Source organism: Lipomyces japonicus, assembly GCF_038497905.1.
Source record: "Lipomyces japonicus strain CBS 7319 unplaced genomic scaffold V1514scaffold_40, whole genome shotgun sequence".
NCBI lineage: Eukaryota > Fungi > Ascomycota > Lipomycetes > Lipomycetales > Lipomycetaceae > Lipomyces > Lipomyces japonicus.
The window spans coordinates 38,224-65,281 of NW_027117852.1; the positions used below are offsets into that span (position 1 = coordinate 38,224).

General features: G+C 42.8%; 10 protein-coding genes across 10 annotated transcripts; 4 read left to right on the forward strand and 6 right to left on the reverse strand.

Moving 5' to 3' along the window:
* Window positions 1-1,006: 1,006 nt before the first annotated feature.
* On the reverse strand, window positions 1,007-3,268 carry V1514DRAFT_335355 (major facilitator superfamily domain-containing protein). Its single transcript, XM_066928377.1, has 2 exons — window positions 2,938-3,268; window positions 1,007-2,866 (listed from the first exon to the last, which is right to left on the reverse strand). The coding sequence occupies exons 1-2, from the start codon at window positions 3,019-3,021 to the stop codon at window positions 1,364-1,366; spliced, it is 1,587 nt and encodes a 528-aa protein (XP_066781805.1). The 5' UTR covers window positions 3,022-3,268; the 3' UTR covers window positions 1,007-1,363.
* V1514DRAFT_297363 (putative serine esterase-domain-containing protein) lies at window positions 3,269-5,161 on the reverse strand. The gene is made up of 2 exons (XM_066925458.1): window positions 4,897-5,161; window positions 3,269-4,836 (listed from the first exon to the last, which is right to left on the reverse strand). The coding sequence occupies exons 1-2, from the start codon at window positions 4,929-4,931 to the stop codon at window positions 3,402-3,404; spliced, it is 1,470 nt and encodes a 489-aa protein (XP_066781806.1). The 5' UTR covers window positions 4,932-5,161; the 3' UTR covers window positions 3,269-3,401.
* Window positions 5,162-5,830: 669 nt separating this feature from the next.
* V1514DRAFT_335361 (uncharacterized protein) lies at window positions 5,831-8,470 on the forward strand. The gene is made up of 2 exons (XM_066928378.1): window positions 5,831-6,055; window positions 6,128-8,470. The coding sequence occupies exon 2, from the start codon at window positions 6,133-6,135 to the stop codon at window positions 8,101-8,103; it is 1,971 nt and encodes a 656-aa protein (XP_066781807.1). The 5' UTR covers window positions 5,831-6,055; window positions 6,128-6,132; the 3' UTR covers window positions 8,104-8,470.
* A 3,199-nt stretch (window positions 8,471-11,669) lies between these two features.
* On the forward strand, window positions 11,670-12,120 carry V1514DRAFT_284226 (Homeodomain-like protein; the record flags this gene model as incomplete). Its single annotated transcript, XM_066925142.1, has 2 exons — window positions 11,670-11,909; window positions 12,085-12,120. Coding segments are annotated over 2 exons (276 nt in total), but the record flags the coding sequence as incomplete, so codon positions are not given.
* Window positions 12,121-14,153: 2,033 nt separating this feature from the next.
* On the forward strand, window positions 14,154-15,728 carry V1514DRAFT_154737 (uncharacterized protein). The gene has a single exon (XM_066924510.1). It carries the CDS (start codon window positions 14,283-14,285, stop codon window positions 15,576-15,578), a length of 1,296 nt encoding a protein of 431 aa, XP_066781809.1. The 5' UTR covers window positions 14,154-14,282; the 3' UTR covers window positions 15,579-15,728.
* On the reverse strand, window positions 15,607-17,078 carry V1514DRAFT_344249 (tryptophan synthase beta subunit-like PLP-dependent enzyme; the record flags this gene model as incomplete). Its single annotated transcript, XM_066929179.1, has 3 exons — window positions 15,607-15,809; window positions 15,889-16,618; window positions 16,713-17,078. The coding sequence occupies 3 exons, from the start codon at window positions 17,076-17,078 to the stop codon at window positions 15,607-15,609; spliced, it is 1,299 nt and encodes a 432-aa protein (XP_066781810.1).
* Window positions 17,079-17,441: 363 nt separating this feature from the next.
* On the forward strand, window positions 17,442-19,435 carry V1514DRAFT_335370 (S-adenosyl-L-methionine-dependent methyltransferase). The gene is made up of 2 exons (XM_066928379.1): window positions 17,442-18,078; window positions 18,138-19,435. The coding sequence occupies exons 1-2, from the start codon at window positions 17,448-17,450 to the stop codon at window positions 19,364-19,366; spliced, it is 1,860 nt and encodes a 619-aa protein (XP_066781811.1). The 5' UTR covers window positions 17,442-17,447; the 3' UTR covers window positions 19,367-19,435.
* On the reverse strand, window positions 19,225-20,542 carry V1514DRAFT_335372 (uncharacterized protein). Its single transcript, XM_066928380.1, has one exon. The coding sequence runs from the start codon at window positions 20,498-20,500 to the stop codon at window positions 19,505-19,507; it is 996 nt and encodes a 331-aa protein (XP_066781812.1). The 5' UTR covers window positions 20,501-20,542; the 3' UTR covers window positions 19,225-19,504.
* A 2,121-nt stretch (window positions 20,543-22,663) lies between these two features.
* V1514DRAFT_310388 (uncharacterized protein) lies at window positions 22,664-25,203 on the reverse strand. Its single transcript, XM_066925770.1, has 2 exons — window positions 23,925-25,203; window positions 22,664-23,855 (listed from the first exon to the last, which is right to left on the reverse strand). Exons 1-2 carry the CDS (start codon window positions 25,032-25,034, stop codon window positions 22,782-22,784), a joined length of 2,184 nt encoding a protein of 727 aa, XP_066781813.1. The 5' UTR covers window positions 25,035-25,203; the 3' UTR covers window positions 22,664-22,781.
* Window positions 25,204-25,298: 95 nt separating this feature from the next.
* Window positions 25,299-26,810, reverse strand: V1514DRAFT_335378 (uncharacterized protein). The gene is made up of 2 exons (XM_066928381.1): window positions 26,662-26,810; window positions 25,299-26,598 (listed from the first exon to the last, which is right to left on the reverse strand). The coding sequence occupies exons 1-2, from the start codon at window positions 26,707-26,709 to the stop codon at window positions 25,630-25,632; spliced, it is 1,017 nt and encodes a 338-aa protein (XP_066781814.1). The 5' UTR covers window positions 26,710-26,810; the 3' UTR covers window positions 25,299-25,629.
* Between the last annotated feature and the right edge of the window lie 248 nt (window positions 26,811-27,058).

Here is a 27,058-nt window from a genome sequence, read left to right on the forward strand (position 1 = left end):
CCATCAACCGCGTGAACACGCATGTTGTCAGACGTGGTCACGGAACCTGTGCCGGAAACCACGTAGCGAGGAAAAATAATTCGCATCTTGTCCTCGTACATGAACGACCTGCCTCTGAAATGCCGGCCGAGCGGGTACTCAATTGTGTACCTGTCCCAGATCTGTTCCGGTCCGTCAAACAACCGAATGACCGGATTCCAATGAAGACCCTCGGTAGATTTTAATTGCAACCATGCTTCAAATGTTCGTTTAAGCTATATAATAAATTGTAATTGCAAACAAATCAGTTTTGTCAGGGCTTTTTTTTCCAATTATTTAACCCCGTTTCCATGACGCGGTAATTTTAGACAAAAAATAAAAAGGTTTAAACTTACAATTTGAACATGATTCTTAATGTGAGTTTTTTCAAGACTTGTTCGGAACCTGGCATTAAACGCAGTCGTGATCATTTTCCATGCTTCCTTGGAAAATCCGGTTTCGGTTCGCAAGTTCTTACCGGTGGCTTGAATTAAACCATCAAGTACAAAATTATCCCTATCAACAGTCCATATCGTTTTATTTGTATAATGTGGTCTTGATTTTAATGGTATCGTAGTCGTTGCCGCTGCTGCTGATGATGATGATGAAGAAGTTGAAGATGCCATGAAGATTCCAATAAAAAACTAGCCATATATCTGGCCGCAACGTCACCACGTTCTAAAAAGCCACCAAAAAAAAAAAAAAAAAAAAAAAAAACGCTTCCCACAATATATTGTGAATCCTTAAACAAATAAACAGACAAGTAATTGTAGTTTACTGGTACGTACTGTTGTTTATCAATTACTTAGTCGGGCCTTGCGATTTTACAAAAAATGAGTTTTTCCAAAAAAAGGAAAAAAAAAATAAGGTTGCATTTACCCCAAACGGCGATTTTTTAAACTCGGCTAAAAATACCACATTTTAATTTATTTTCAAATCGGATTTTATTTGTTGGAAGCAATTGTTTATTGAGAGTTGAACATCTGACATTTTAAACATTGAATTGATTATAGTACTATATTTTTTATTTTAGGACATGTGATTGGACCATGCGCTCAACTGCGCTCAACACGATAACTCTTGATCGGATGGTGCGTATCTGTAGTTCAGAATATTTTTTTTGAAGAGAAGGGAATGCTCAGTAGCACTACGAAAAGCATGAAATAGCGGTTTTCAACAAAAAAAATTTTTTTTTTTTACGTATCCAATCAAAATTTCATTACATCGTAACTGTTTTGGTGTCTAAATTACTCAATAAGACTTCCCCAGACTTCTCTCAATGAAGTCTTGCCTCTTGTCTCGGGGACAAATTTAAGCGTAAACATAACATACTAATAAATGTTAGTCAATGCAAAACAAGCACAATGTACATTGGGGAAGAGGGCAAGATATAAAATAAAAAAAAAAAATAAAAAAAACTTACAAAAGTGGCAATTCCGGACAAGATAAAAAACACGTATCCGCCCATGGACTGATTTAAAATTGGGAACAAGTATCCAACCAAAAAAGTGGCCACCCAATTGCATGTAAACCCAACACTTTGAGCCACGGCTACGGATGACGCGTCGGTTAATTCAGGAATGATTAAAAAAGGAATCGGGCCCAAGCCAATAGAAAACATGGCCACAAAAACGGTGGCAGCCAAGCCAGACAAAATTTGCACGTTCCTGGTGATGCCTATTGCCAACAAAAAAGAACATATTGCCATGCCGGATTCGGACAGTAAAAGTAATGGTCGACGGCCGACCCGGTCAACGAGCGGCGCAACGGCAAGGTTAACAAGACAGTTGATTAGTGAAATCACAACGTTGACCAAAACAGCCAAGGTTGGAAACAGCGACGATAGAATCGTGACTCCGTAAAAAATCATGGTGTTGATTCCGCAAAGCTGCTGAGCGGTAAGCACGCCGACGACTGCAATTAATGGACGCCTGTATGTCCTGGATGTTAAAAACTCGTGATATGAAACCTTGGTGAAATCAGACGACACGTCAGCCAATTCGGAACCTTGCAACGTGCTGCCTTCTTCTTCTTCTTCTTCTTCCAAAAACAGTGCCAACTGACTATCGAGTCCGCGAGGTGCCAATGATGGCGTGATGCTGGCAATCGTGTCATGATCACTGTCCAGATCCGTCGAATCCTGCACGGCACCACCAGAAATTTGTTTCGATGGTTCCGGTTTCAGTCTCCATTGTTGAATCAGGTTGTTGATCTCCGCCAGTTGCTCCTCCGTCACGGTGCCACGATTGAGACCGCGTAATTTGATCAACGATATTTTGGAATCATGCACGCGATTATTTAGTGCCAGCCATTTCGGAGACTCCACGCATGCCGGGAGTAAGACCAGGTTAACGATTCCGATAATGCCTCCGATCGACACGATCACGCGCCAACCAGAGAACGAGCTGAGAAAGACGCCCATGACTTGCGCAAACAGGATGCCTAGGTTGACAAATTCTTGACACATGGCACCAATCATGCCAGAATATTCAACCGGCGAGATCTCGTTAAGGTATATTGGGATTACGATCAGCATGCTGCCGGCACCCAAGCCAGAAACAAACCGGCCGAGCATGAACAGGTAAAAATTTGACGCGACGGCCACGATTACGGGGCCCACAATGTATGCGATCGAATTAATCATCATTAAGCCACGACGACCAAACCTGTCAGCACCTCTGCCGGCAATCGTGGCACTTATAAACCCTCCCACGCTGAATATCGAGTTTACGAGACCCACGCGAGACGGCCCCATGGGGATGCAGTCTGGCAACGCATTCGGTCCGAAATACCCTTCACGATCTCGTATTTGACATGAAAAATAAGCCTCTGGCGCGTTTAACTCTGACTGTTTATTTTTTTTTTGTCAGTTTATAACCTTGGAGCCATGATTTCATGCATATTTATAGTAGTGCTCACGAGATGATATCCGAATTGAAGAGATCCTAGACAAATCACTACCACATGGAATAGCAGCAATGTTGTCAGCTTTGACCATGCCATTTGGGCTACTTATTATCTGATAGTTCTCCCGCTCAACAGTACTGTTTTCACACGGCGTTACACAAAAACCTGTCAAGGAATTTTTTTTTTTTTTTGTTAGCAGGAGCTACTGCTGATGTAAACCGGCTATCATGAGCGCCCGATAAGCGGATCCTGGGGAACGCGACAAATGTAAGGTTCGCCGTCGGCGAGCTCGCACAGGCCCACGAGCAGTATCATACTAAATATACGCTATGTGGCAAAACAATAAGGAGGAACAAAAGTATAAATTATGTAATTATAAAAATATGGTATAATAATTACAATTAATACAAAATGTGTTGGCAAAAAAAAAAAAATATAATATAAAAGCAGCACCTTGGTTATATATAATCCAAGTTTCAAACTTTAAGGACCTCGGTCAGCCAGTGGCGAATCACGACCTCGCCTTCTTCCATGCCCTTCCAATCCATGTGCCGAACAATGACGGCCGCATGAGCAGCCTTAGTTTTCGTAATATGAACCGGGAATTTTTGCCACGAAAGTTGATTAAGTGACCAAATCATTTTCCGTTGGTCAGCAGTTAAATCTAAAAAAATTGAAACTCCATCCGTGCCAGGTTTTTCGCCCTTGAAGGTCGAATCCGTGCTTACATCAATGGTTGAATGTGAAATGCTGTACGGTACCAAATCTCCAAGTACGGTATCAACGACTTCCTCAAATTGTTCGTCAAGCCTGAGCAAGCGAAATTCGTCCATGCCATATCTTCCTTTTTTGGCGGAATGAAATTCTCTTAACCGACGAGATGAATGAAAAGTTTGAATGGCAGCGGATATTAAAAAGGCAAAAACCCATATGGGAGAGACGACCAAGAAGTTATAAAGCATTATGAAGAATGATGACAACACTGTTAGTTGTCGGGCACGAGATTTGACACCGGTTAGCGCGCCACCAGTGGAGAGATCTACAAGGGGCCGATACGTTGAGTTGTTGTCGTCATCGTCGTTGACGACGACTGTCGCATCGTCACCGCGATGATTTTGTTGAGGTCTGTTGACAGAGACTGGGTCATCAGGTTGAAGAATAACCGGACCGTAATTGGGTAAGCCATGCAAGGTAACCGCGTGCAGATCCAAAAACGGATCAGTCATGGAAATGGCGGCCGTGAACCAAGACGTTCGTCGATCGTTAGCAATGTTTGCGTACAATGATCGATGAGAGAAAAGCGTGAGAGCATGATAAAAAATGGAAGACCTGTCGGCCAGGAAACAGATTAACGGCATGTCCGAATTAGAAAACTTGTCCACCATGAAAAGTTGCCGGCCTGTGGCGGACATTGTTCGAGGCACGAGCGCGTTGAAAAGCGTGGTTGCCAGGTCGGCACCAGGCGCACGCACGCCGACATGCGGAGTGCAAAAAGTGGTGAAGTTCACGGGCATAATTTTTTTAAAGATGCCCTTTTGATAAAGAATGCCAATAGCATAGCGGGCCATGAGTCCACCAAGAGAGTAACCGACTATGGAAATTTTGTTAATAGGCGTGCCTAATGTCTCATATTGGTCGAGCGCATGCTCAATCTCATGGGCCACTTTTGCCCCACACATGTCAATGCCATCATATGTCAAGTAGCCTTGGTTTGATTTTGTGACCAGTACTTTTGGTTTTCTGTATTTTGAATTGGGAGCAAGATTTTTCTTGAAGTTTGAATCAGATAAAGAAATCAAGTCTCTGACCGGAGATGGTTCATACGCATTGTTTTCCGCCAGGTCATTGTAGACGTAGTAATTGTCAATTGCACGAGTGACGTAGTCAAAATGTGAAGTATTTCCCCAAAGTCTGCAAGATAAAACAATAATATTAGCGGGGTTGTCAAAGTCATCATACGACATGACATACCCGTGAACAAGAACAAGGAGATGGTCTGATTCCATTCGCAAATGGCCGGATGAGCACAAGAAACGTGAAGGTATTAAAACTTGGTATTTGTTATCAAAATGAATAAAAGAAAGAAATAGAAACCGAAAAAAAATATTGTAATTATTAATAATATTTCAGGATTAAGCGAGAATTTGAATAGACCAAAAGGTATAGGAGCTTCGTTAGTTGGTTATAAGAGGTTTAGCTGTGGGTATACCATTGCAAGAAGAGAGATAACAATGCCCTTTATCTTGGTCAAGAAGCCACGACGCTCGTTTATCAGTGCAGTGCAGTGCAGCACAGCATGAGTGCTGGTGCGCCAAAACCCAGAATTATTTGATTAGTCAGTCAGACAAACTCAATGCCGACCGGGCACGATGCGCATTTGTGTTGCGTAGTTTTGGCATATGACAGTGGGAGTTTAGGTGCAAACAATACTTGCACGATAAGATTAAAGATTGAATCAATCATGTGGCTTGTCTTCATCAGTGGCGCAGCACGGTTTCTTGACCGGTCGGACCGAGTACGAGGCAGCAGCGGCAGCAGCAGGGACTGATGAAGCGCTATGCTATTATGATGAAATGAGTATGAATTACATGGATTGAATGCAACGACATGTACACTTTCACTTACACTCTACAGCCACGTTGTAATCCGATGCGCTTTGCCAGGACCCAGGACCCAAAATTGTACTCAAAAAGCCCAGATTTTATTTTGCAAGACACGCAACCCAGTACGTGCACAGCAACGTTGCAGGCAAGCGTTCAATCCAAGGTGCGACTCGGCAAGTAGCGACCATCTCCGGATCATGTAAGACCTTAGTCACACCGGCTGACCCGGCAACCACGGTTTAGAGTTCTTCTGCTGCATGAACGCGGACTCCGTATCGAGAACAAAGTTTGGATGACTACAATCATTATTATTATTATGCTACTGTAGCTACCTAGTTACAAACGCTTCATGTCTTTTCTCGCCAACTGCGAACCACCAACCGCAACCGCATCACAGAAGGCCCTGCTTTATCTGTGCTAACCCCGTCTTTGCTTTTTCTTTTTTTTTTTGTTTTTGGGTTCGGCTGTTGCTGGCTTGCTTGGTTTTTGTGGTTATTTTTTATTATTTTTTTTTTTAATTGTCGCCCGTACGTGCACTTGTGATCCACTGTCGATCACTTTGATAATATACTACTGCTGGTATTGACTCTCGTCTCCAGATGCAATGTCAGCTGTGGCCTTGAACCTGCAGTCTTCAGAGGCTCCGGCCTTTATTTTTCCGCTGCATTCTCATTTGAATTCATCCGCACCATCACCTGCTTCTTCCTCTACTTCTTCATCTTCGTCCCAGTTCGCCATGCCTGTGCTTTCGGAACCGCGCAAACCGAAAAGTCCGGCATACTCGCACGCCCACCGACGATCGACAGCCATCTCACATGACTACCGTCAGGAGCAACTTTATGTCCCACCACATCAGCCTGCTCAAGTGCCGACGCCGGTAGCTAGTGCGGCCCCCGTTGTTGCTACACCAAAGATCATTCGGGGCCACGCCCACAGGCGGTCGGCAGCAATGTCAAGAGACGTTCTTGCTGACATTAAGCAAGACCAGCTCCTGAACCAAGTTCAACAACGGTTTCCAATAACCGGAGCCACCACGCTTAAGGTTTCCTTAGATGACCTTTCATCGCTGCCGAGGACTCAATCGCCACCGCCGCCATCGCTGGCGCCTGCTCGGCCTGAATCGCCCTGCACTTCGTCTGCATCACTTGCATCCTCCTCCGCAACATCGTTGGTTACCGTCTCGTCGGCTTCGACATCACCTCCGGCTAAGGCAAAAGTCATGTTTTCTTCTGCGATTGAATTCATCCCTTCTCACTCAACCACGACTTCCACCTCGACCACCACCACGATTACTCCCTCATTCCACGAGTCAGCGTCTGCCCACCGTAATTCGGTCACATCTACTACATCCAGATCCTCATTATCATCTTCATCGTCTTCAACAAATTCTGAAAAGCGCCGCAGTCACAAAAAGGTCAAGTCATGGGCTGGTAACTTTATTCGGTTTCGGTCCTCCTCTCGCAGCAAACAACAAGATATCACCACGACGTCAGCATCATCATCATCATCATCAGATAATTCAGAATCCGACGATGAAGAATTTGTGCCACCGGCAAGACCTGCCACTCCTCCCAAGCCCTCACGTGCAAGAGCGCCTCATTATTTCACTCGCACATCTACTCCGGAACCAATGATTGATTTGGATGCGGCACTAGGCCCATCTGGAACGCCGCCACTACTTTCTGGTGCAAGGTTTCCTTCGTCAGGTCGGCACAAGCGGTCCGAATCCGCACCAGAAATTCATGATTGGACATATGGCACGCGAAGTGTTGATTTTAAAACTTTTTCAGATAGCATTTCACGAGCTTTTCCGCTTCCAGATGATCGCAACATGCGAGGCATGAAACGCAAGATGTCTGTTGTTACTGAAGAAGCCGTGACTGAGGAGAAGGAAGAGGAGGATCATAATGATGACAATGATCATGATCATGATTATGATCGTGACGGTCAGGGTCAGATTAGCAAATCATTGGTTGCAGATTTTTCACCATGTGATCAAGAGGAGCTAGTAAATTTAAAGGAGGAAAAAAGACGAAGTGTTTGGGAAGATTTTGTTAGTTCGTTTGCAACAGAACATCATCCGGGTTTGGAAAAGGACTGTGATGAACCTCCAGCACTGATTGACGATTTTTCCCACGTGATTTTAGGTGAGCCGGGTCCAGAAATTCGGCATGACCTGTTGCTTAATTCAAGTTCAACTTCTACCACGTCTTCTTCACGTTCGGCAGAAACTGCTGCATGTCCTAATGCTTCATCGTTGCCACCTTCATCTGCGGCGGGATTGGCAACCAATAATAACAATACCCGACGTCGGTCGTTGGTGATTAGTCTTAAAAATGCCATTACTAGGTCGCAATCAGCTGGCAATCTTGCCAAGTTGGAAGATAAGTTAAACCATGATGGGCCCGGATGGAAATCACATTCAATTCTGCCTAGCGTTCAACAACAACATCATTATCATCATCATAATCGAAAAAGATCATTATCTGCCACCACTGCATCACCTAATGAGATTAAAAATCGAGGAATTGCTCATAAAGTCTGGACATGGGTTCGCGGCATTGTGGCTGCGTAACAAGATCTTTTGGCTTGTTTTGTTTTTATTCTTTTATTTTTTTTGTTTTTAAAAGGGGTTTTTTTTAATGTGTTAGTATAGACTGATTACTTGTGTTTTTCAGTTTAGGTTATTTTGTTCTTTGTTTTTTGTATTTTTTCACTGTTCATTATAGGTTGGTATTTTTTTTTTTTTTTGTTCTTTCGGCATTAAAAAATTGTTGTTTAATTCAGGTTGGGACTGTTATTTTCTTATTAACTGGGCTTATTTTGTTACATTTTAATTTATTTTGTTTTTCTTTCTTTTACGAAATATATTGTATTGTATATATATTATGTTATATAATTGACTTGTACGTTATGCACAATTGATTCAATTAATCAAGCTGTTTCATATGACCACCATATTACGTGTGAAATATATGACGTAGTGGTTTGCATGCTTATTTTCTGAAAATGCCATTTTAAGGTTTTTTTTCTCATTAATTTCATTACGTTTGATTATTTTGTATATCGCCCGATTGGGTACGCGCCGATCATGAAGTTGAAGTGATCACGTATTATCATCTTATATATATATTCCTTGAACGAGTAAGGCAAACCCACAAAACAAAATCAGACAATTCATCTGCATGTGGTACTTCTATAGACAAGGAAAGAACAATTAATTGCACCGCAAAGATTAAAAAAAAAAATAAAATAAAATAAAGGGAATGTACAAAATTAAAATCATCTACGTGTCGTGCCTGAGTTATTTATTTTGCCCTGATCATTATAGATTATGAATCGATCACCGATTAAGGATGAACGTTTGCATCATCTTGCATTTTAATAAGTGCATATCGGACAAGTTAAACCAATAAAATTAAATTTAAAAAGAAAAAAAAAAAAAAAAAAAATTTCACGTATTGAATGTGTACGTGTGTGTATACACTTGAGCTATATTTTTGTGTTTTTATTAATTTAAATTGATAAAAAAAAGGGGGCGAAGGGGGGGAGCGTAATCTCAATGCGAGGAGACTACTTTGGCGATGCCAAATGGTCCGAGTTAGCGTGTATCAAGTTTTAATTAACAAATCGGTAGACCAATTTCACCTTGGTTTTTTTTTTATACGTGGCTTTTTTTTACATGGGTCAGACTTTTTCTCTGATAACTTTTTGTTCCCCCCCTGGCTTTATCAATCTGTAAAATACACCGCATTTTCATTTTTAAGCACAGCAGCAAAACGGTACGTATTTATATACCTGGTCAAGGGGATGCTTAAGGATACACATATCAATATAAAGAAAGTATAAAGCACGAAAGTGGAAATAGAAATGGATTATAGTGATCTCCATGGTGGATTAAAAAAACTGCGCCCTGGGCAATAGGAAACATGTCTCGAAAGAAATTCTATTGCGTGGTTCGTGATTTGCGAAAGATTAAATTTGATCAACGTCAGGCCGCGATTGCTTCAATGAAGAATCTGTCTCCGATTGTTGGCATCTATCTGTATTGGCGCGGAATTAGGCCTGCTCGACATGGCATATGCGATTGAATTATGTGCGACCACTCGTTTGGCTCGTAATGCTTCCGAATATGGGCGAGCGTTGCGATCGTTGTCATCATCCAGGGAATTCACGTTCCAATCCCTTGCCGATATTTCGGAACACGACAACGTTCGTAATGGCGTTCGAAATGCCCTGCGCCGTGCTCAACTTGGGCAAATACAAGATGATCACCGAATTTGTGAAATCATGACTGCTGCTTCTGATTATGAAAATTTTTTTCAACGGGAGAAAGATGACTTGTTGCGACAATTAAAAATGAGCAGGATTCAACATGACGCTTTTTTGAAAGCCACTGATGACATGTCGAATTTCAAATCTGAACATGATGTGGTCAACATGTATCTAATGGCACGTAGCCTGGCAAGCTAAATTTTTTTTTTCTTCCTTTTATGCCACGTCTTGCAATGACAATATCTTTAATCTGACGTGGGACTGACGGATCCCGGTAGCAGTGATTGGCAGTTATTGTAAATATTACAATGGCGACTTGGCGACGCACTCAGGTTGCGGTGCTTACCGAAGAAATGGAGTTGTGATCAATATGACTGATACTTAAAGATGGGATAGACGTTCCATGTGATATTTTTGCACATTTTACGATTCATTGTGCGTCAACATTGTTGGTGGACATGAGTGAGCAAATAAATGGTAGATGTAATCCTTAGTCTCATACTGACCAACCAGCATCGTACCTGGCGAAGAAACTTTTCTACTAAAAGAAGATTCCTTGTTGGAGCAACAACGGTTGGTGAAAATTAAACATGATGCATCCGAGAAGACGTGCTGATGCATCCAAGATAAAAAGAAAGCTCACACACGAACAAGGCAACAAATCAATGAACGAGTTACCTCTGTAGAAAAAAAAAAAAAAACTTGTTCCCGCTTGATATTTTACCTTGATCTTGCTGGTGAGACTATACGAGCTGGAGTAAAACAGTAAATAACCTAGTGAGAAAATTAATGTAATGGGTAATGGCCATTCGTGTGTTTTGTGTGATTAATAATTGAAGTTTTTCCTGATGTTTTACTAAATTTTTCTTTTTTTAATAAAACAAGTGTGACCTGGAAAGTGTATATTTAATGATGTTTTGTATGGCCCGTAGCTAGCCCAGTTCGGCGCGTTCAGCATTGCGCAAATCTAGAAACAGTTTTGATCTGTTAGCACAATTCACTGCCAGAGACACAGGGCAAACAAATAATTGAAGGAAAAAAAGATTCTACATGGGCTACAAACAAGTTGTGCTTAATTGAAAAGTCTAATTTAATTGAAAAATATGGTTATCATGAAAAACAACGAACGGCGTTATATAGAACGAACCCCTGGCGTTCATATATATACAATGTACTGTACCAGAACTATTAATAAAAGTTATTGTATAAATTAGCGGATTCTAATCTAAAATAGCAACCTTAATTTGTTTTGCACGTACGCTAAATTTCGAAAACTTACATGAGATATACGATATATGAAATCAAATATGCACCAAACTTACATATGATTTATATAGACGGCAATTATATAAAGTACAATACATTTAAATATATATATATACATACATGTATGTATGTATCTATGTATGTATACGTAGATGAACGTTGGCTGAACCCGGTGCTTGAATGGGTTAATGAAAGGTGTGCACTGACAACTAATTTAAACCCGGAATGGACTAAAGTGGCTCAGGGTAACACAACTCATTAAAACAAAATAACAACATCAGCGTGCCAGTTATCATGTCCAGTAATAGCAGCGCGTGAAAACGCTTGTTGATTGATAACAGAAAAACGCGTGTTGCGAACTAACGTCTTATCCTTCCGTTTTCGTATACAAAGGCACGCAAACCTTGCTTGTTTTTTTTTTTTTTTTTTTGCGCTGCCCATAAAATACATAATTAGTTTTTTCCTCTTTTGTTATTGCCTTTTTTACTTCGCTCTCACCTTTTTTTTTTTCCTTTTGCTTGTTTTTACCACCCCCCTCCTTCTCCTTTTCCTTTTCACAACCATCAATTCTGCCGGCTTTTTTTTTTTTGTTAATCAATCATGTCTTCTTCTCATGAAATTGTCAGGCCCACATTTGCGTTTATTTCACATTCACCAACCACGTACCCCCTTCGGCAACCAGAGATTGATAACCCTCCGTTGGCCAGGCGCAAGCGCAGGCGAACGTCACCTAATGAATTGCAAATCTTGCACACCGAATTTATGAGATGTCCAAAACCACATCGACATACCAGGCAAGAAATTGCAAAACGGGTCGGCATGACTGAGAAGGCGGTTCAGGTAGGTTTTTTTTTTTTTTTTTTTTTGTTGGTTGTGTTGTTGCACGAATAATCCCCTCGCTCGTCACAGCCCGCCGAACCCCCCTGTGACCAAAGGATGAACGCGTAGCAACACGCGTCATTGTTTTTTAAAATAATATATTTATGCTAACGAATTTTTTTTACTTTGATTTTAGATTTGGTTTCAAAACAGAAGACAGTCTTGCAGGCGCATGGTGCAGAACGGCTTGACGCCCGAGATCGACGTGGACGCGTACATTCAAAACATGTACAAACGAGGCACGCTCATGTTTGATGATGAAGAAAAAGATGGCCAACACACCATCATGACCACAGAATTAACATCTTCACCTTCACCTTCAACATCTTTATCGTTATCGTATACCGATGCTAATCCTGTCGATCCAGCCATCTTGATGCATGCTTCTTCTGATAATGACAACAACAACAACAGCAACAATAATAATAATAATAATAATAATAATAACAGCAGCACCAGTAGCAGCAATAACTATAACGATAATAACGACATTAATGATAACAATGATAATAACGACAATAACCTGCATTCTTTCCACACTTTTTCCATCGATCAATTAGAATCGGCTAATACGACCTCCACATCTACCAACATCACTGCTACTAGTGCCAACAATTTTACGTCTACCATCAATACCAGCGTGGCCTCGATCGAAAAAGGCGTTCTCACGCCCGTACCATCTTCAGTGCAAAATGCAGTTTCAGTTCCATTAAGCAATCACGATACGATCACCGCCAATCAACCGGTGCCAAGTACTGCCACCGGCCAATCGCCAGATCAAGCCACCACTGCGATGTCTTCAATCGTGCTTGATGACTCAGCAACATCGGGTCAGATCAGGCTTTCCATGTCGGTTGATGGCAAAGCGCATGTTGTCATGGAAAAGGACAAACCCGCTGCTGCTGCTGTCATGGAGAAGGAAAAGGAAAATGAAAACAAGCTTCAGAGGCCCGTGAAACAACAAAAACAATTACAACAACTTGCCGATAGTCAAGATCATCGGCCAGAGCGGATAATTTTAAGTCCCGTGGCGGCAGTGAATTCAAAAACTGAAGATAATTACAATGACGATGACGATGATGTTGTACCTCCGGTTCCGGGGTTAACCACAAGTTTGTCTTCGCCTGCCATGACAACCGCCAGTGTCATGTCACCGCCATTGAGTGCCAAGGCATCACCGATCGAAGCAGAAAAGTCAGAGGTGGCGAATAATACACAATCTAGTAAAAGTGATGATGAATGGGAAACGGTTAAAAATCTTCTTCGATTACGATATGGCACCTGGTTGTGAAGTAATATTCTACAAACTCAAATTTTTCAACTAATGACTGTTTCTCGTCAGTTACGATAACTATGCATAATTTTTTATTTTTGTTTTTTTTTTTTAAAGTATGATTTCTTTTTTTATTTTATTTTATTTTTTCTTTTTTTAACTTGCATCATGTGTTGGGACGTTTGATTTTTAATTCCACTAGTTTTCATTATATTTTTATTTTTTTCTTTCTTTATTTTTTTAATGATTCATTATTTGACTGGTTTTAGTATGAATTTGTGTTGATATGAATTTTATTTATTTATTTATTCTTTAAAAAAAAAAAGAATGGAGATTGAAGATTCAATATGGTACACAACCAACCTTAAAATGGGACATCTGAGCACCCATGGATAGAACATGACAAGCTGGCAATTTCCCAATCACTAGATTTCTCTCTTGGACTATTCAAGATACCATCTGAGTTTGAATTTATAGTATCCGACATCATATTTCTCATGCGCATTCCAAATCGCTTGGCCGTTCGTATGAATACTGACAAATACATCAATCAAGTTATTTCTTACGGACTGTTTCTTCCATAAACAAAATCCGAATGTCAGCTGAAGTAGCATTAAACCTATTCTGATGTCTTTTTTTGTGTTGAAATGATTCCTCGCCCGGCCTTTGCTATTGAACAAGCCATTGGTACACCGTGGAATACGTGCAGTTGGTCAAGTGTAGTTTGTAATGACTTCAGCTCACTGTGTTGAGCTTCATCAGTAGAATGTAATTGAATAAATCGAGCTCGGAGCTCGCGGTCAAGTCTATGCCAAATGTCTTAATTTTTGATGTTCGTGCTTCTGCGGAATAAATGTAAATTGATTAAATTTAATTAAGCAGAGTTAATGACGCATCAAGGTTGCGTATTATATAATCAATCTTTTTTAACCGACGCGTCAGTAAGCAGGGTAAGCAACGCCGGGGCTTTTCTTTTGTATTGCGACGTCAAAGTGAACTTGAGAACCAAAATTTCATTGTACGAAAATGAGTTTTCGTTTATAGATTTATTACGAAGGGCAATGACACGGTCATCACCAAAGCGGCCACGTTTGACACGGTCATCATCGTTAACGCCAAGTGTTGACAAATACTATGACCACCAAGACGCGAGCCATGCCGACGATAATGACGATGATTTGGAATTTGATTTGGCAACCGAACGAGAACGAGCATGTGACAAGTTGCGAACCGCATGGGATCGGATTTATGCCAAGTACGGCCGAGATTTGAGTAACGAGACCGACGTTGTGGACGTTATTACTGGAGAAATTGTTGAAGATCGCGGGCATTTGTCGGCATTGAATAATGGCAACAAGAAAAACCAATCTGCTACTGATGGTTATGACGATATTTGGGCTGTGCCGCATTATAGGTATTCGACTTTGTCGGCCACTTCAATATCAGATGACGATGGCCAAGACCAAGACGAAGATGAAGAAGATGAGTACGAAGACGAGGATGAGCAACGACCGGAAAAGGTTGACATGCTAAATCCTGATTATAAAAGCAAGTCATTCGTAATCGATCTTCGGTTGCACACTGAGGATGCGAATTCGGATGATGACTTGACAAGTCAGGCACCGATTCATTCATCACTCGTGCTTCAACCTACCGGTTGCGTAAAAAAGCGCCGTGTTCGACCACATGGTGCAAGCCAAAATGCTGCGAATGATTATGATGCTGACGAAGACGACGAATTGCTAACGTCCCCTGTGAGGCAAGACGGCGAGAAATTTTTCATTCCTCAATACCCTCCGCCGGGGTTTGACATTCCCAAGTATCCGCCGTCACCGTCTGCAAGCCGGTCGTCATTACATGGAATAATATCGAAAGACAACGGGTCAGATGATTTGCATGAGTACGAAGATTGGAATGATGCTCGTGCCCGTGCGGCGACCACGAAGATTACTGGCACTGCCAATGCTGCCGTTGCAACGCCATTTAATATTCCGCCATATAATAGCGACATTGGTGGCAATAACCTCACGCGATCGTGGCCGCCCAACAAGAAGAAAAAAACTCGCAAGCAATCAGCCATGCATATATCAAACCGATTGGTCAGTGGCTTACTAGAACTCATGAATGAAGATGAAAACTACAAAGAAGCGGGAGGGACAAAAATTGCATCAGGGAAACAGGACTTAACAGTTTTACTAAATAATCAAGAAAATGCCAAATTAGAAATCCCAGATTCGGATGATTGGTATGGACAAATCACGTCTTCTGCATCACAGTCATCAAGTTTAAAATGTGGCACAAAAGGGTATAATTGTGGCAGGTCTTTTTGCTTCACATGCATTGAATCATACAAATGAGAGGAATGATAGAAACATTCCTTTTTTTTTAATCTCGTTGGTTTAAAATCTGGTCTAGGCTTTCGTGTGAAAGCTCACCACCGATCGGACCGACTGCTTTCCAAAACTTGGACAAATGACGAGCACCTGAATCACATGCGACGGTCAAGATTGTATGACCCGGACCTAACTGTTTGGCCACCGTGGCGGCAGCCACGCAATTCACAGCTGTCGAACTTCCAACAAATAATCCTAGATAGAGAAACAAGTATTGCACGCGTTGTAGGTCAGAATAATTTCAATTTAACAAAAGCGGGGCATTGGTTCTTACCGTCACGTTCGACTAAATATCTAGCCATGGCTAATGATTGCTTGTCCGTGACCCTTACCGCGTCATCGATCAATGACCTGCCAACGTCGAAATTGTTGGTTAGCCGGTTAATCCCGATTCCCTCGATTAACGTGTCGACTTGATGCCGCCGCCGAGTACCTTCACGTTCGCGCAAGTCAAACATGACGCCGTACTTAACCTTGTTAAACAAGCCACTGCCGGGAGGATCAGCAAGGACCACTTTTAGATTTGGCAGTAAAGGTTTCAAAAACCGGGACACGCCTGAAATTGTGCCGCCAGTGCCGGCTCCGGTCACGAACGCGTGCAAGCTGTCACCAAGTTGCGCATAGATTTCAGGTCCGGTATGATCAAAATGAGCCTGCCAGTTTGCCTCGTTTTCAAATTGATCGGCGAAAATTGCTTGCTTATTTTTGTCGTCGTCGTCGTCGTCATTGTCTTCATGGTGGGACATGATCTGTTCGGCACGAGCCCGGGCAGCGTTGGTGTACTGATTCTTATCTACGATACTCGCTGGTGGTACTTTCTCCACCACGGCGCCTAGCTTTTCTAATAGTTCAATTTTTTCGGTTGATGTATCATCAGGCAAAAAAATGTGAGCCCGGTAACCTTTTGCCCTGCAAATCATGGCTAATGAAATGCCGGTCGATCCCGACGTGCCTTCGAACACGATGTCGTTTGAATTCGGTCGCAGTAATCCCTCAGCTTCGGCCTTATTGTTTGTTAGTATTAATTGAATTATTTGTTGCAAAGAATGGACGATGTTTTTTTAAAAAACGAAAAAAAAAAAAAAAAAAAAACTTAACTTGTTCAACTATAGCAAGCGCGATACGATCTTTAGCGCTGCCACCGGGGTTCATCATTTCTACCTTGGCCAAGATCTCACATCCGGTAGCTTGACTTAATGATTTAATTTTCATTATTGGCGTGCGACCAATTAATCCTTCAACGCCGATCCGAATATCCCTGCCGTCTGATGATGAAGCGACCGTGTTGTCGGCCAACGTGATTTTCTGGCGCTTGCCATGGCCGGTGCCGTTGTCGTCGTCATGATGGTGTTGCTTGTAGATCGAGTACCCATAACTCGTGGTGATTGTTAGCAACACGCCAATGCCGAATCCAATTGCCACCGGTAACACGACCCCTGCTGCACGACTGCTGTTGATGGTCATGACGTATTGAAATCCATATGAAGTTTACGATACCAGAATCAAGCTTGGAATTTCGTTTCCATTGGGCGCGTAAGAGGGTAACAATTGTCAACAACAACAGCGCGTATTTTTTTTTTCAGACCTTCGCCTGTCATTTTTTTGCACTATTATTATTATTATTATCATTATTAGTTTTTGTAGGGGAGATTTAATTTGGTGTGGGAGTTTGTCCACAGGCTTCCCAAAAAAAAAAAAAAAATGTCATCGCTTCGAACGGTTGCGACGGGCGCAAGCAAGATCACGACGACCACGCAGCAAATCATGACCTCGAGTAGTGGTATATCTTGTCAATGGCCGGTTCGAATGTTGTCAATCACAACAGCGGCAGGAATGGCAAAAAATATTTCAACAATAATCGCTAATCGCGGCCAGCAGCAGCAGCAGCGGCGGCGGCGGCGGCAGCAGCCGCGGCCAGTCATGTTGCGCAATCAAGTGTTTTTTTCAACCAGTAATGCCACGTTTCACGACGGCAAGGGAGAACAGCAAAATCATGATGCCGTTAATAAAAATCATGCCGTTTCAGGTACCGCCAATACATCGCCTACTACGAAAGTACAATCTAACGCCGATCACGGTGCGCAAGAACAACAAGACGAACCACGGCAGCAGCAAAAGACAAAATTAACAGCCAATTTATCTCGATCATCGTCATTAGCATCTGCCGGACTTCGTGCCACGTCAAAATTTAAATCTGGCAAGGGCGCGTCACTAACCCACGCTTCGCCTGCCACGGCGGGCAAGAATTCAAGTCATGTCGAACCAGTCAAGGGACCCAAAAAATTACCTGAATATGATTACAGCGTGCGACCAAACACATATGTTTATTTGGCAGATGAAGATGATTTTGAAATTTTTAAAAAATATCCGGTTGTAAACTCAACCAGACTGGCAAGCCTGACTGATCAGCAAAACCCGGTTCGGCCGAAACGGAAGAGCATGCTTACGCGTGATTTCATTGATGGTAAGTTCTCTGCAACAATAATGGCATGAGAATGCAAAGTTAACATTGAGGGTTTCAAGATTCGTTGTATAATCCGTATTATGGGTATTTTTCGCGGCAGGCCATGATTTATTCACCAGAGAAGCCGTTTGAATATAGGGATATTAAAAACGCGGATGATTTCGTGAACAAATGGCAATCATCGTATAAGCAATATGACGACGTGGTTAGTGGCAGCAAAAAAAAATCAGAGCCGTCATCAACTCCGTTGCCACAATTATGGCATACGCCTACTGAATTGTTTCAACCTTTTTATGGCCAAGCGATTGCAAGGTACTTGTTAGTCAATTACCTGTTGTCACTTTATCCATATCAAGATCTTGTAATTTACGAAGTCGGTGGTGGCAACGGCACGTTAATGATGAACATTCTGGATTACATTCGACAAACCCACCCGGACGTGTACGCACGAACGAGATACAACATTATCGAAATATCGAGTCCGTTGGCACAAAAGCAAGAGCAAAATGCGAACAGGTTATTGCAAGACAAGTTACATGCACAAGGATTTGCTGACAAGGTTACCGTGATTAACAAGTCAATTTTCGATTGGGACGTGGACGTGCCCGAGCCATGTTTTTTAATCGCGTTGGAAGTGTTTGATAATTTTGCTCATGATGCCATAAGGTATAATCATGTTGATAATAAGCCGTATCAAGGTTACGTCGTGATTGATGATCTTGGTGATTTCCATGAACATTACTCGCCCGATTTAGATTACTGGGCGAAATTTTTTTTGCAATTACGTGAACAGGTCATGCCCGGATTGGACCTGACCAAATTGCCAGGTCACCCGTTAAGCAAGTCCAAATTGCGACGACGCATTCGCACTTGGTTGGATCCGTTAGCGCATGACTTGACCGTGCCAGAATTCATTCCCACAAAATACTTGCAATTTTTGCACGTGCTTAAACGTCGGTTCCCGGAACATCGATTGCTGGCATCAGATTTTACCACATTGCCGGATGCCATCCCCGGTTATAATTCACCAGTCGTACAAGTCATGTTGGAAAAAAAAATGATCCCGGTTGAGACTTACATGGTATTGCAAGGTTATTTTGATATCTTGTTCCCAACCGATTTTGAATTGGCAGCAGAATTGTATGCCAAAATTATGGGCAAGGTTGCCACGATTGCCACGCATGCGTCGTTTTTGGAACAATGGGCTGACGTGGATGCTACCATGACTAAGGATGGAGATAACCCGATGATTTCATTTTATCAAAATGCTGCCTTCATGTGTACATAATCTATAGATGACTTTTTTTTTTAAAAACAAAAAAAAAAATGACCCCAAATGCATTTCACAATTTCCCAGCCCATGCCATTAATATTAAACCCACTTTGGTTTTTAATATCCAACCAATTACTTGCCATTTTCACGGGGTTATATGTAATACCGACTGGCTCGTTTAATATGTGAATCTAATAACAAGCCAATGTCAGTCAACGCGAATTGACAAACCACGGATCCGAAAAATTGACTAATCTTGATTGTCATTTCGATAATCTTGTCCTGTTGCTGCTGTTTCGATAATGATGATGATGATGATAATGATAATGATGATGATGATGACGATGACGACTTCGGAGGAATGGACGTCATGATTTGAGCCTTCATGAATAGACAAGATAGTGCTTGCCCGTAGACCTGATACGGTCCATCACCGGCAGACGAGGTCGTAATCATCATATTTGATTTCGACACGATAGACACGCTGCTGCTGTTATTGCTTACAAAATTTAAGCTTTTATTATTAGAACTTGATGTACCCGTATTAATAGTGCTGGTGGTGGCGGTGGCCTTGGACAGGCTGGATAATGTCTTCATGGTTAGTTTCTTGCGCCAGTTGGTAAATGAACTTGTGCCAATATTGGATTGCAATCCGCCGGTGTGCTGGAAAGGCCTCGTGTTGCCGGCATGCGAGCCATTGTGGGCGGTATGGTCGTTAACGGTTGGCCTTGCCGACGATGGTGATGATGACAACACCGAACCGATTAGTTTCTCAACCTTGCCCATTATAATAATAAATTTTTTTAGCGCTTGCACCAGCAATACGTGCGAATGGTCAGCTTTGTTAGTCGTTGCGTTTTCAATAAGATCCAACCCATCAATCAACATTTGACAACAACAAGTCTTTACGTCTACCGATTTTAAATTTTTTTTCCCCATCAAGTCATTACTGTCATCGTTATTGCCATAACGGCGTTCAGCAAACAAGCCGACCGGGATTCTCAACGTGAGCGTAACACGCGCACCGGTTTCGGATGTTAACCCGATGGCCAGGTTGCGCATGAGCCAATATGGCCTGCCTAGAATGTCATCCGGCATTGGCTCTGGTACAGGGTCATCATGCCTAATCACATCTTGGCTCGTGATCATTAATGATGATGATGACGCCAATGATGATTGCACGCCTGATGATGCAAAAGAAGACGTTGTGGATGATGCTAGTGACGACCCTGTGAATAACGATCGTGCTACTGCTGCTGCTGCTGTTGTTGTTGTTGCCGCCGAGTCAGTGGTCATCAAGCCGGGCGTGCTTGATGCGCGAAGAGGGGAAGATATTGATACCGAACGCCATGACGACGGTCGTCGTGACATGCCAGGACTTGATGATAACAGGCCAATTGTTTGTAATGATGCAGTTCGGGAGTGGCTCGTTTTCAGACGCCATGATGGCGGCCGGAATGATGATGATGATGATGATGATGATGATGGTGATGATGATGATGATGATGATGATGATGATGATGACGAGTCAAGTTTTGTGGAAGATGGTGACGATGGCAGCGGCGCGGCTGTTTTTGGAGATATCGGCCGATCGTAATCGTAATAGTCACTGCCATCGTTGCTGTTAGTAACGTGAGCAAGAAGAAGGGACTTTGGCCGAAGTGATTTCTCCGTGGCACGATCAACAACATCGTCCTGTGCTTGACTTGTGTGAATCACATGATCATCATTAACGTTGTCATCGTTAGTATGATTTATTTTTAAAATGTTGCCATCGCTGTTAACATCATGATCAAACAAGTCATACAACCGGGCAAGTTTTTCAAACTGTGCTTCATTATCCCGCAAGTCACTACCAAACCTTGACTTGGCAAGTCCGATCTCAACCGTGAAATCATCCAGAACTTGTTTCACGCTTAATTGACGTTTTTGCTGCTGCTGCTGTTGTTGCTGTTGACGACGAAGACTTTTGAGCTCACGTTGCTTAGATTGACTTGCAGCCATGGCGCTGGTGCTGATGCCATGATTCAACATGACCGTGTCATCGTCACTGTTGTCCTGGCTTATATTTTTTATTGCCATAAAACCTTGACTCTCATTCTCACTCTCATCATCATCAGATGAAGATGGTGATGAAGATGATGATAGTGGTTCAAAATATGAATCCCCAATGTCGGAGTTTGTCGGTCTGGTTGCTGATTGTGGTGGCATTAATAACGATGATTCCGGGTTTGCTTGCACTTGTTGATCGATTTGGGCATAAGTGACTTGCTTGAGCCTGGGTGGTTGCAAGACCGGCACGCGCACCGTGTTGATATTGCTTCTTGACGACCGAAGAGATGATTGATTGAGCAATTGATTAATTTGAGAAATTCGCATTAGATAAACATCGTACTATATATATATATAAAATTCAATTAGAAAACAATAAATTTCTTTCTTTTTTTTTTTTTTTTTGTTTGGTTGTTGGTAAAGCGTACAATTTGACGAAATCTTAATTGTTCTGCCGAATCAACGGTTCGATCGATTCCAAGTTGCAATAATTCGCAAGATTTAATGTATAACTCTCGAGCTAGAAATGCAACCCCACCCAATAATCATAATTCCGTTAGCATTAATAATTGTTAAAGATCATTTTTTTTTTCAAAATAAAAATTACCTTGAACCTTGCTTTCATCCCTGTCGTGCAATACGGCCAGTTTGGCGATTTGTAAGGCGTCAATCATTATTTGGTTTGATGAGAATGATGCTGGCGGAATATTTTCAAACTTGGAAAAAATGCCACTGTTCAATTCCTGTTGTTGTTGCGACGGAGCATGGTCAAAGAACGAATCTCCATCGAGGATGCGCGAGATCACGAACGACGCGGCATCATCATCATCATCATTGTCGTCGTCGTCATCATCAGTACTATCACCATCTTCGTCACGCTCAATGGATCGAACCCGTTCATCATACCACGGCACGTGCCAATTGGCGGGAATCGTGTCTGACTCTCGTGCGCTCCTGCTGCCTCTTGCTGCCATGCCGTGAAGGCCAATCAATAAATGGTATTCAGTAATCGTAAATAAAATTGTTTTTTTTTCCAAAAAATTTTAATCAACCCCGTTAAACATGTATGTATTTTTTCTTGCTTTCTTTTCAAGTAAAACCCATTATCAAACTTGAACGACAGCAATCCAAACTTCCGAGGTTTCTGTTTCTTTGCTTTGCAAGGGCGCGTGCGCGCGTACGCGCATTTCAGGGGGTAGTCCGGGTAACTAACTACGTAACTGCTATTTTGGGATTGGAAAGTTTGCCAGGAACCAAAAAAAAAATTGAAAATAAATATCAAATTATGTTGTTGTGTATTAGTTAAATGCTGATTTATACATTCCTTAAACCTACCCAGTTATTATATACATTTATTTAACCCATCAACCCACACGATTTATGATTCGTCCATGGGCACGACACCTTCGGCCTTAGTAGAGTTGTTGCTATGGTTATTACTACTTCCAGTGCTCCCATTCTTGTTGTTGATGTCTTCGGAACCATCGTCAAAATCTTCATAAACGAATTCTTTTACTCTGTCGAATTCTTCAACCATGAGGTCATTAATATTATCCCATTCCGTCTTTTGCACGTTACCGTATTTTTTTCTCGGGTTTTTATTACCACCGCCGCCGGAAGATTTGGGGTCCCAAACCGGGTGATACTTGCAGGTCAGCACGAGCGAGTTTTTGCCGTACCAATCCATAATAAACTCATCCATGATGGGCACGAGCGCATATAAGGGCGAGTTGCCAGCAAACGCAACCGCCGACCGCACGCGATCACGCACTTCACGATGGCCCAGCAAGTAAATCATGCCGGCGCAACCGTCACCGACTCCCAGAAAAACAATACTTTTGGCATCAGATAGGTCCAAATAATTGTCCCAAATGTAGATGCAAAGGTCTTGCAACGTAGTTTGCACGTTGTCATCCTCCTGGTCCGTAAACAGGTGTGGGGCGTTCACGTCCACGACACCGAAATTCCGGCTCACGGCCCAGTCGATGTATTTAAGCACGCCATCAGCCACGTACGTGTCATGCAATTCGATCCGGCCATTAACCGGGTCTGGTTCGCACCATAACTCTGGCGGGTCATGCACGATGACCACAATCGTGCGTGCTGATTGAAACCCTGGCGTGCATAAAACTTGATCCTGGAACGATTTCGATAACCGATCCCTAAAAATTGGAAGCGAAGTCATTTGATAGTCAGCAAACAATCGATCGGCTTGGTAAGCTCGGATCACGTCATGCAATCTTTCGGTTGCTGGCGCGCCTGGTTGGTCATGAACCTTGTGACCGATCGCCATTTGCTTCCAATAATTGGCCTGCGCGCGCATTACTTTCTCAATCGTTTCTACTGCTTCTGGTTTGGCAAACGTGTGCGTGAGCGGGGCTGGTGCATCGCCGATCAAGACCTTGGTCACGCCTAAAGCACTCGTGGCGATGGAATCTAAATTATACCCTCCCTGCATTTGAAAATAAACAAATAATTAATATAAAACATTAACACAAAAAAAAACATGTTTTTTTTTTACCTCCAAAATGACGGCCAGTTTGCCATTAGCCAGTGATTTGAGCATGTGAGTCATGTGCCCGTATGCAGCTGGAGAGACAAAGCATTCACCTAGTTCATCACCGGGAGCGGCATCAAACCCAGCTGATAAAATTACAAGGTCAGGATTAAACTCTTGCGCGATTGGCATGACCACTCGTTGAAACGCGTAGATATAATCACCATCTTGCATGCCGCCACATGGCCAGGGAATGTTGACGGTAGTACCCAAGCCAGCACCTTGGCCACATTTATCATAGTTACCAAAATCACCACCGGGGTAAAACCTGCCATTATCATAGCGATGAAGTGAAATGTAAAGCACGTTTGGATCATCATAAAATGCTCGTTGCGTGCCATTGCCATGATGAATATCCCAATCGAGAATAAAGATTCGCTTAACCTGTTCAGGGTATTGCTTTAGGATTACCTTTGACGCTACCGCCACGTTATTAAACATGCAAAACCCTGCCGGCTTGTAAGGTTCGGCGTGATGACCAGGTGGCCGGACCACGGCGATTGCGTTTTTAACTTTCTGTTCCACGACAGCCTTGCAAGTATCAATCACGCCGCCACATGATAATTTGGCACAAAAGAAAGATTCGTTATTAAAATAGACCGAATCACCCTTTTCGGTTGCGTCTTTTAATTCATCATGCGTCATGGTCTTGGTTCGTTCAATGTATTCCCAATGTTGATGTTCATGATTTAATTCAACTTCTTCTTTTGTAGCTTCTCGTGCTCGAATATGTTTCATCAGGTCACTTCCAATCTTGGCAGCCCCACTCGCACCTTTCATGTCCACTAGGCCGGCCTCTGCCAGGGCCTTGTAGATGCGATACACGCGCCGGGGGTCTTCCGGGTGCGGATCCATGTAATCGTATGCGTTGGTGACGATCTTGGCATGATAGCGCATGCGCACATCGTAGCATAATCCGGTCTTTAACTTGACATAAGGCAAGACGTCGTGAACCGTGTTGGCTTGCTGCCGTTGCAGATCTGCTGTCGTACCTGGTTTGGACTCTGCTGTTGCCGCAGGAGCGGCCGTGATGGTGTTATTGCCGTTCGACTCAGCAGGTGCGGATGTAACCATTACGTTTCTATCAAGTCCAACCAATAATCTGTAAATAATGTACGTACGTACGTATATATATTATATATATATATATAATATATATAAATATATGAATTGTTTGGAATCAAATTCAAAACACAATTAATTGGCTTGAGTTATCGACCAAACTGTAAATTAAAGTTTGATTTGCAGGAACCCTTTAACCCTTAACAACTAATTCCTGCATATTACATAATGCAAGTCACACTTTAGTAAACTAATAATGCAACATGTAAAACAATCTTTAATTTTTTGACCAACGGAAATTTTTTTATTTCTACCTTCATCAAGAAGTTTAACCAAAACAAAAAGACTGATCAGTACAGCAGAAGCCAACAAATAATAAATAATCAAAATCACCAGTACTATCAAAGCAAGGCGAGTGATATGGATGAGAAAACAAAAAAAAACAATAAAAATAAAATAAAATAAGATTATATAGAGAAAGTGTTCTAATGAGACCGGCTTATTTGTAAATCAATTCAAAAACTACTCTTGACTTTATACACACTTCCCCCAAATTTAATTTCTTTTTTTTTTCTTTCTTGAAAAATTTAAAAAAAGATTGTCACACTTAAGCCGACTTGGCGTCAACACCAGCGATGTAGACAAGGAGGTCAACAACACGGGCAGAGTAACCGAACTCATTATCGTACCAGGAAACGAGTTTCACAAAGTTGTCGTTAAGGGAGATACCGGCCTTGGCATCGAAGATGGAGGAGTGAGTGTCACCGATGAAGTCCTGAGACACAACGTCATCCTCAGTGTAACCGACGATTCCCTTGTAATCGGTCTCGGACGCCTTCTTGATGACAGCCTTGATCTCTTCGTAGTTGGCAGGCTTCTCGATTCTGGCAGTCAAGTCGACAACGGAAACATCAGTGGTGGGCACACGGAAAGACATGCCGGTAAGCTTGCCGTTAAGGACAGGGATAACCTTGCCGACGGCCTTGGCGGCACCAGTAGAGGAAGGAATGATGTTGCCAGAGGCGGTACGGCCACCACGCCAGTCCTTGTTGGAAGGACCATCAACGGTCTTTTGGGTGGCGGTGATGGAGTGCACGGTGGTCATGAGACCCTCAACGATGCCGAAGTTGTCGTTGATGATCTTGGCCAAGGGGGCAAGACAGTTGGTGGTACAAGAAGCGTTAGAAACGACTTCGTACTCAGGCTTGTAGGCGTCGAGGTTGACACCGACAACGAGCATGGGGGCATCGGCGGAAGGAGCGGAGATGACGACCTTCTTGGCGCCACCCTTCAAATGAACCTTGGCCTTCTCGGTGGTAGTGAACACGCCGGTAGATTCGACAATGTATTCAGCACCAACGGAAGCCCATGGAATGTTACCAGGGTCACGCTCGCCGAAGACCTTGATCTTCTTGCCGTCGATCACAAGGTTATCACCCTCGTGGGAGACCTCGCCCTTAAACTTGCCGTGGGTGGAGTCGTACTTGAACATGTATGCGGCGTACTCAGCCTCAATGAAGGGATCATTGAAGGCAACGACCTCGACGTCGTCGCGGAGAAGAGCGTTTCTGAAGACCTATTGTTAAGTTAGTTAGCTAACCAAACGCAATCACATGATAACGGGACAAGGTGCACATACGATACGACCGATTCTGCCGAATCCGTTAATTCCGACCTTGACAACCATGATGACTATAGGACGATACTAAGAAGAAAATAACGTGTGGAGGTGGTAGAGGTGAAAAGAAGTGGAGTGTAGTGTGAAGAGGAGAGAGGAAAAAAAAAAAGGACGAGGGAAGGAAGAAGAAGAAATACGGGCAGGACAGGGCGTGCCTTATAGGGCACGGGGCAGCGGTGCGGCGGCTGTTGGGGGATCCGTGCCAGCCCGTCCAATCAGAGATCAGAGATCGGAGGCCGACAGCAAGGCATTCATTCATGAGTAATCGTGAGTGCGGTTGCAGTGGAGTGTGAATCAATCGATGGTGATGGAATGAATGCATTTGGCAAGGATCCGGGGTGAGCTCTGTCCTTGTGCC

Excerpts from the sequence above, each read along its gene's own strand:
- V1514DRAFT_335355 (XM_066928377.1), bottom strand. The coding sequence starts at position 3,021 with ATGGCATGGTCAAAGCTGACAACATTGCTGCTATTCCATGTGGTAGTG. Across the intron at positions 2,867-2,937 it reads TTCAATTCGGATATCATCTC|TCAGAGTTAAACGCGCCAGA; the intron begins GTGAGCACTACT and ends AAAAATAAACAG.
- V1514DRAFT_310388 (XM_066925770.1), bottom strand. The coding sequence starts at position 25,034 with ATGGTTACATCCGCACCTGCTGAGTCGAACGGCAATAACACCATCACG. Across the intron at positions 23,856-23,924 it reads AACTGGCCGTCATTTTGGAG|GGAGGGTATAATTTAGATTC; the intron begins GTAAAAAAAAAA and ends TTTCAAATGCAG.
- V1514DRAFT_335378 (XM_066928381.1), bottom strand. The coding sequence starts at position 26,709 with ATGGTTGTCAAGGTCGGAATTAACGGATTCGGCAGAATCGGTCGTATC. Across the intron at positions 26,599-26,661 it reads TCGGCAGAATCGGTCGTATC|GTCTTCAGAAACGCTCTTCT; the intron begins GTATGTGCACCT and ends ACTTAACAATAG.
- V1514DRAFT_335372 (XM_066928380.1), bottom strand. The coding sequence starts at position 20,500 with ATGATCACGAGCCAAGATGTGATTAGGCATGATGACCCTGTACCAGAG.
- V1514DRAFT_297363 (XM_066925458.1), bottom strand. The coding sequence starts at position 4,931 with ATGGAATCAGACCATCTCCTTGTTCTTGTTCACGG. Across the intron at positions 4,837-4,896 it reads CTCCTTGTTCTTGTTCACGG|ACTTTGGGGAAATACTTCAC; the intron begins GTATGTCATGTC and ends TTTATCTTGCAG.
- V1514DRAFT_335361 (XM_066928378.1), top strand. The coding sequence starts at position 6,133 with ATGTCAGCTGTGGCCTTGAACCTGCAGTCTTCAGAGGCTCCGGCCTTT.
- V1514DRAFT_154737 (XM_066924510.1), top strand. The coding sequence starts at position 14,283 with ATGACACGGTCATCACCAAAGCGGCCACGTTTGACACGGTCATCATCG.
- V1514DRAFT_335370 (XM_066928379.1), top strand. The coding sequence starts at position 17,448 with ATGGCAAAAAATATTTCAACAATAATCGCTAATCGCGGCCAGCAGCAG. Across the intron at positions 18,079-18,137 it reads TACGCGTGATTTCATTGATG|ATTCGTTGTATAATCCGTAT; the intron begins GTAAGTTCTCTG and ends GAGGGTTTCAAG.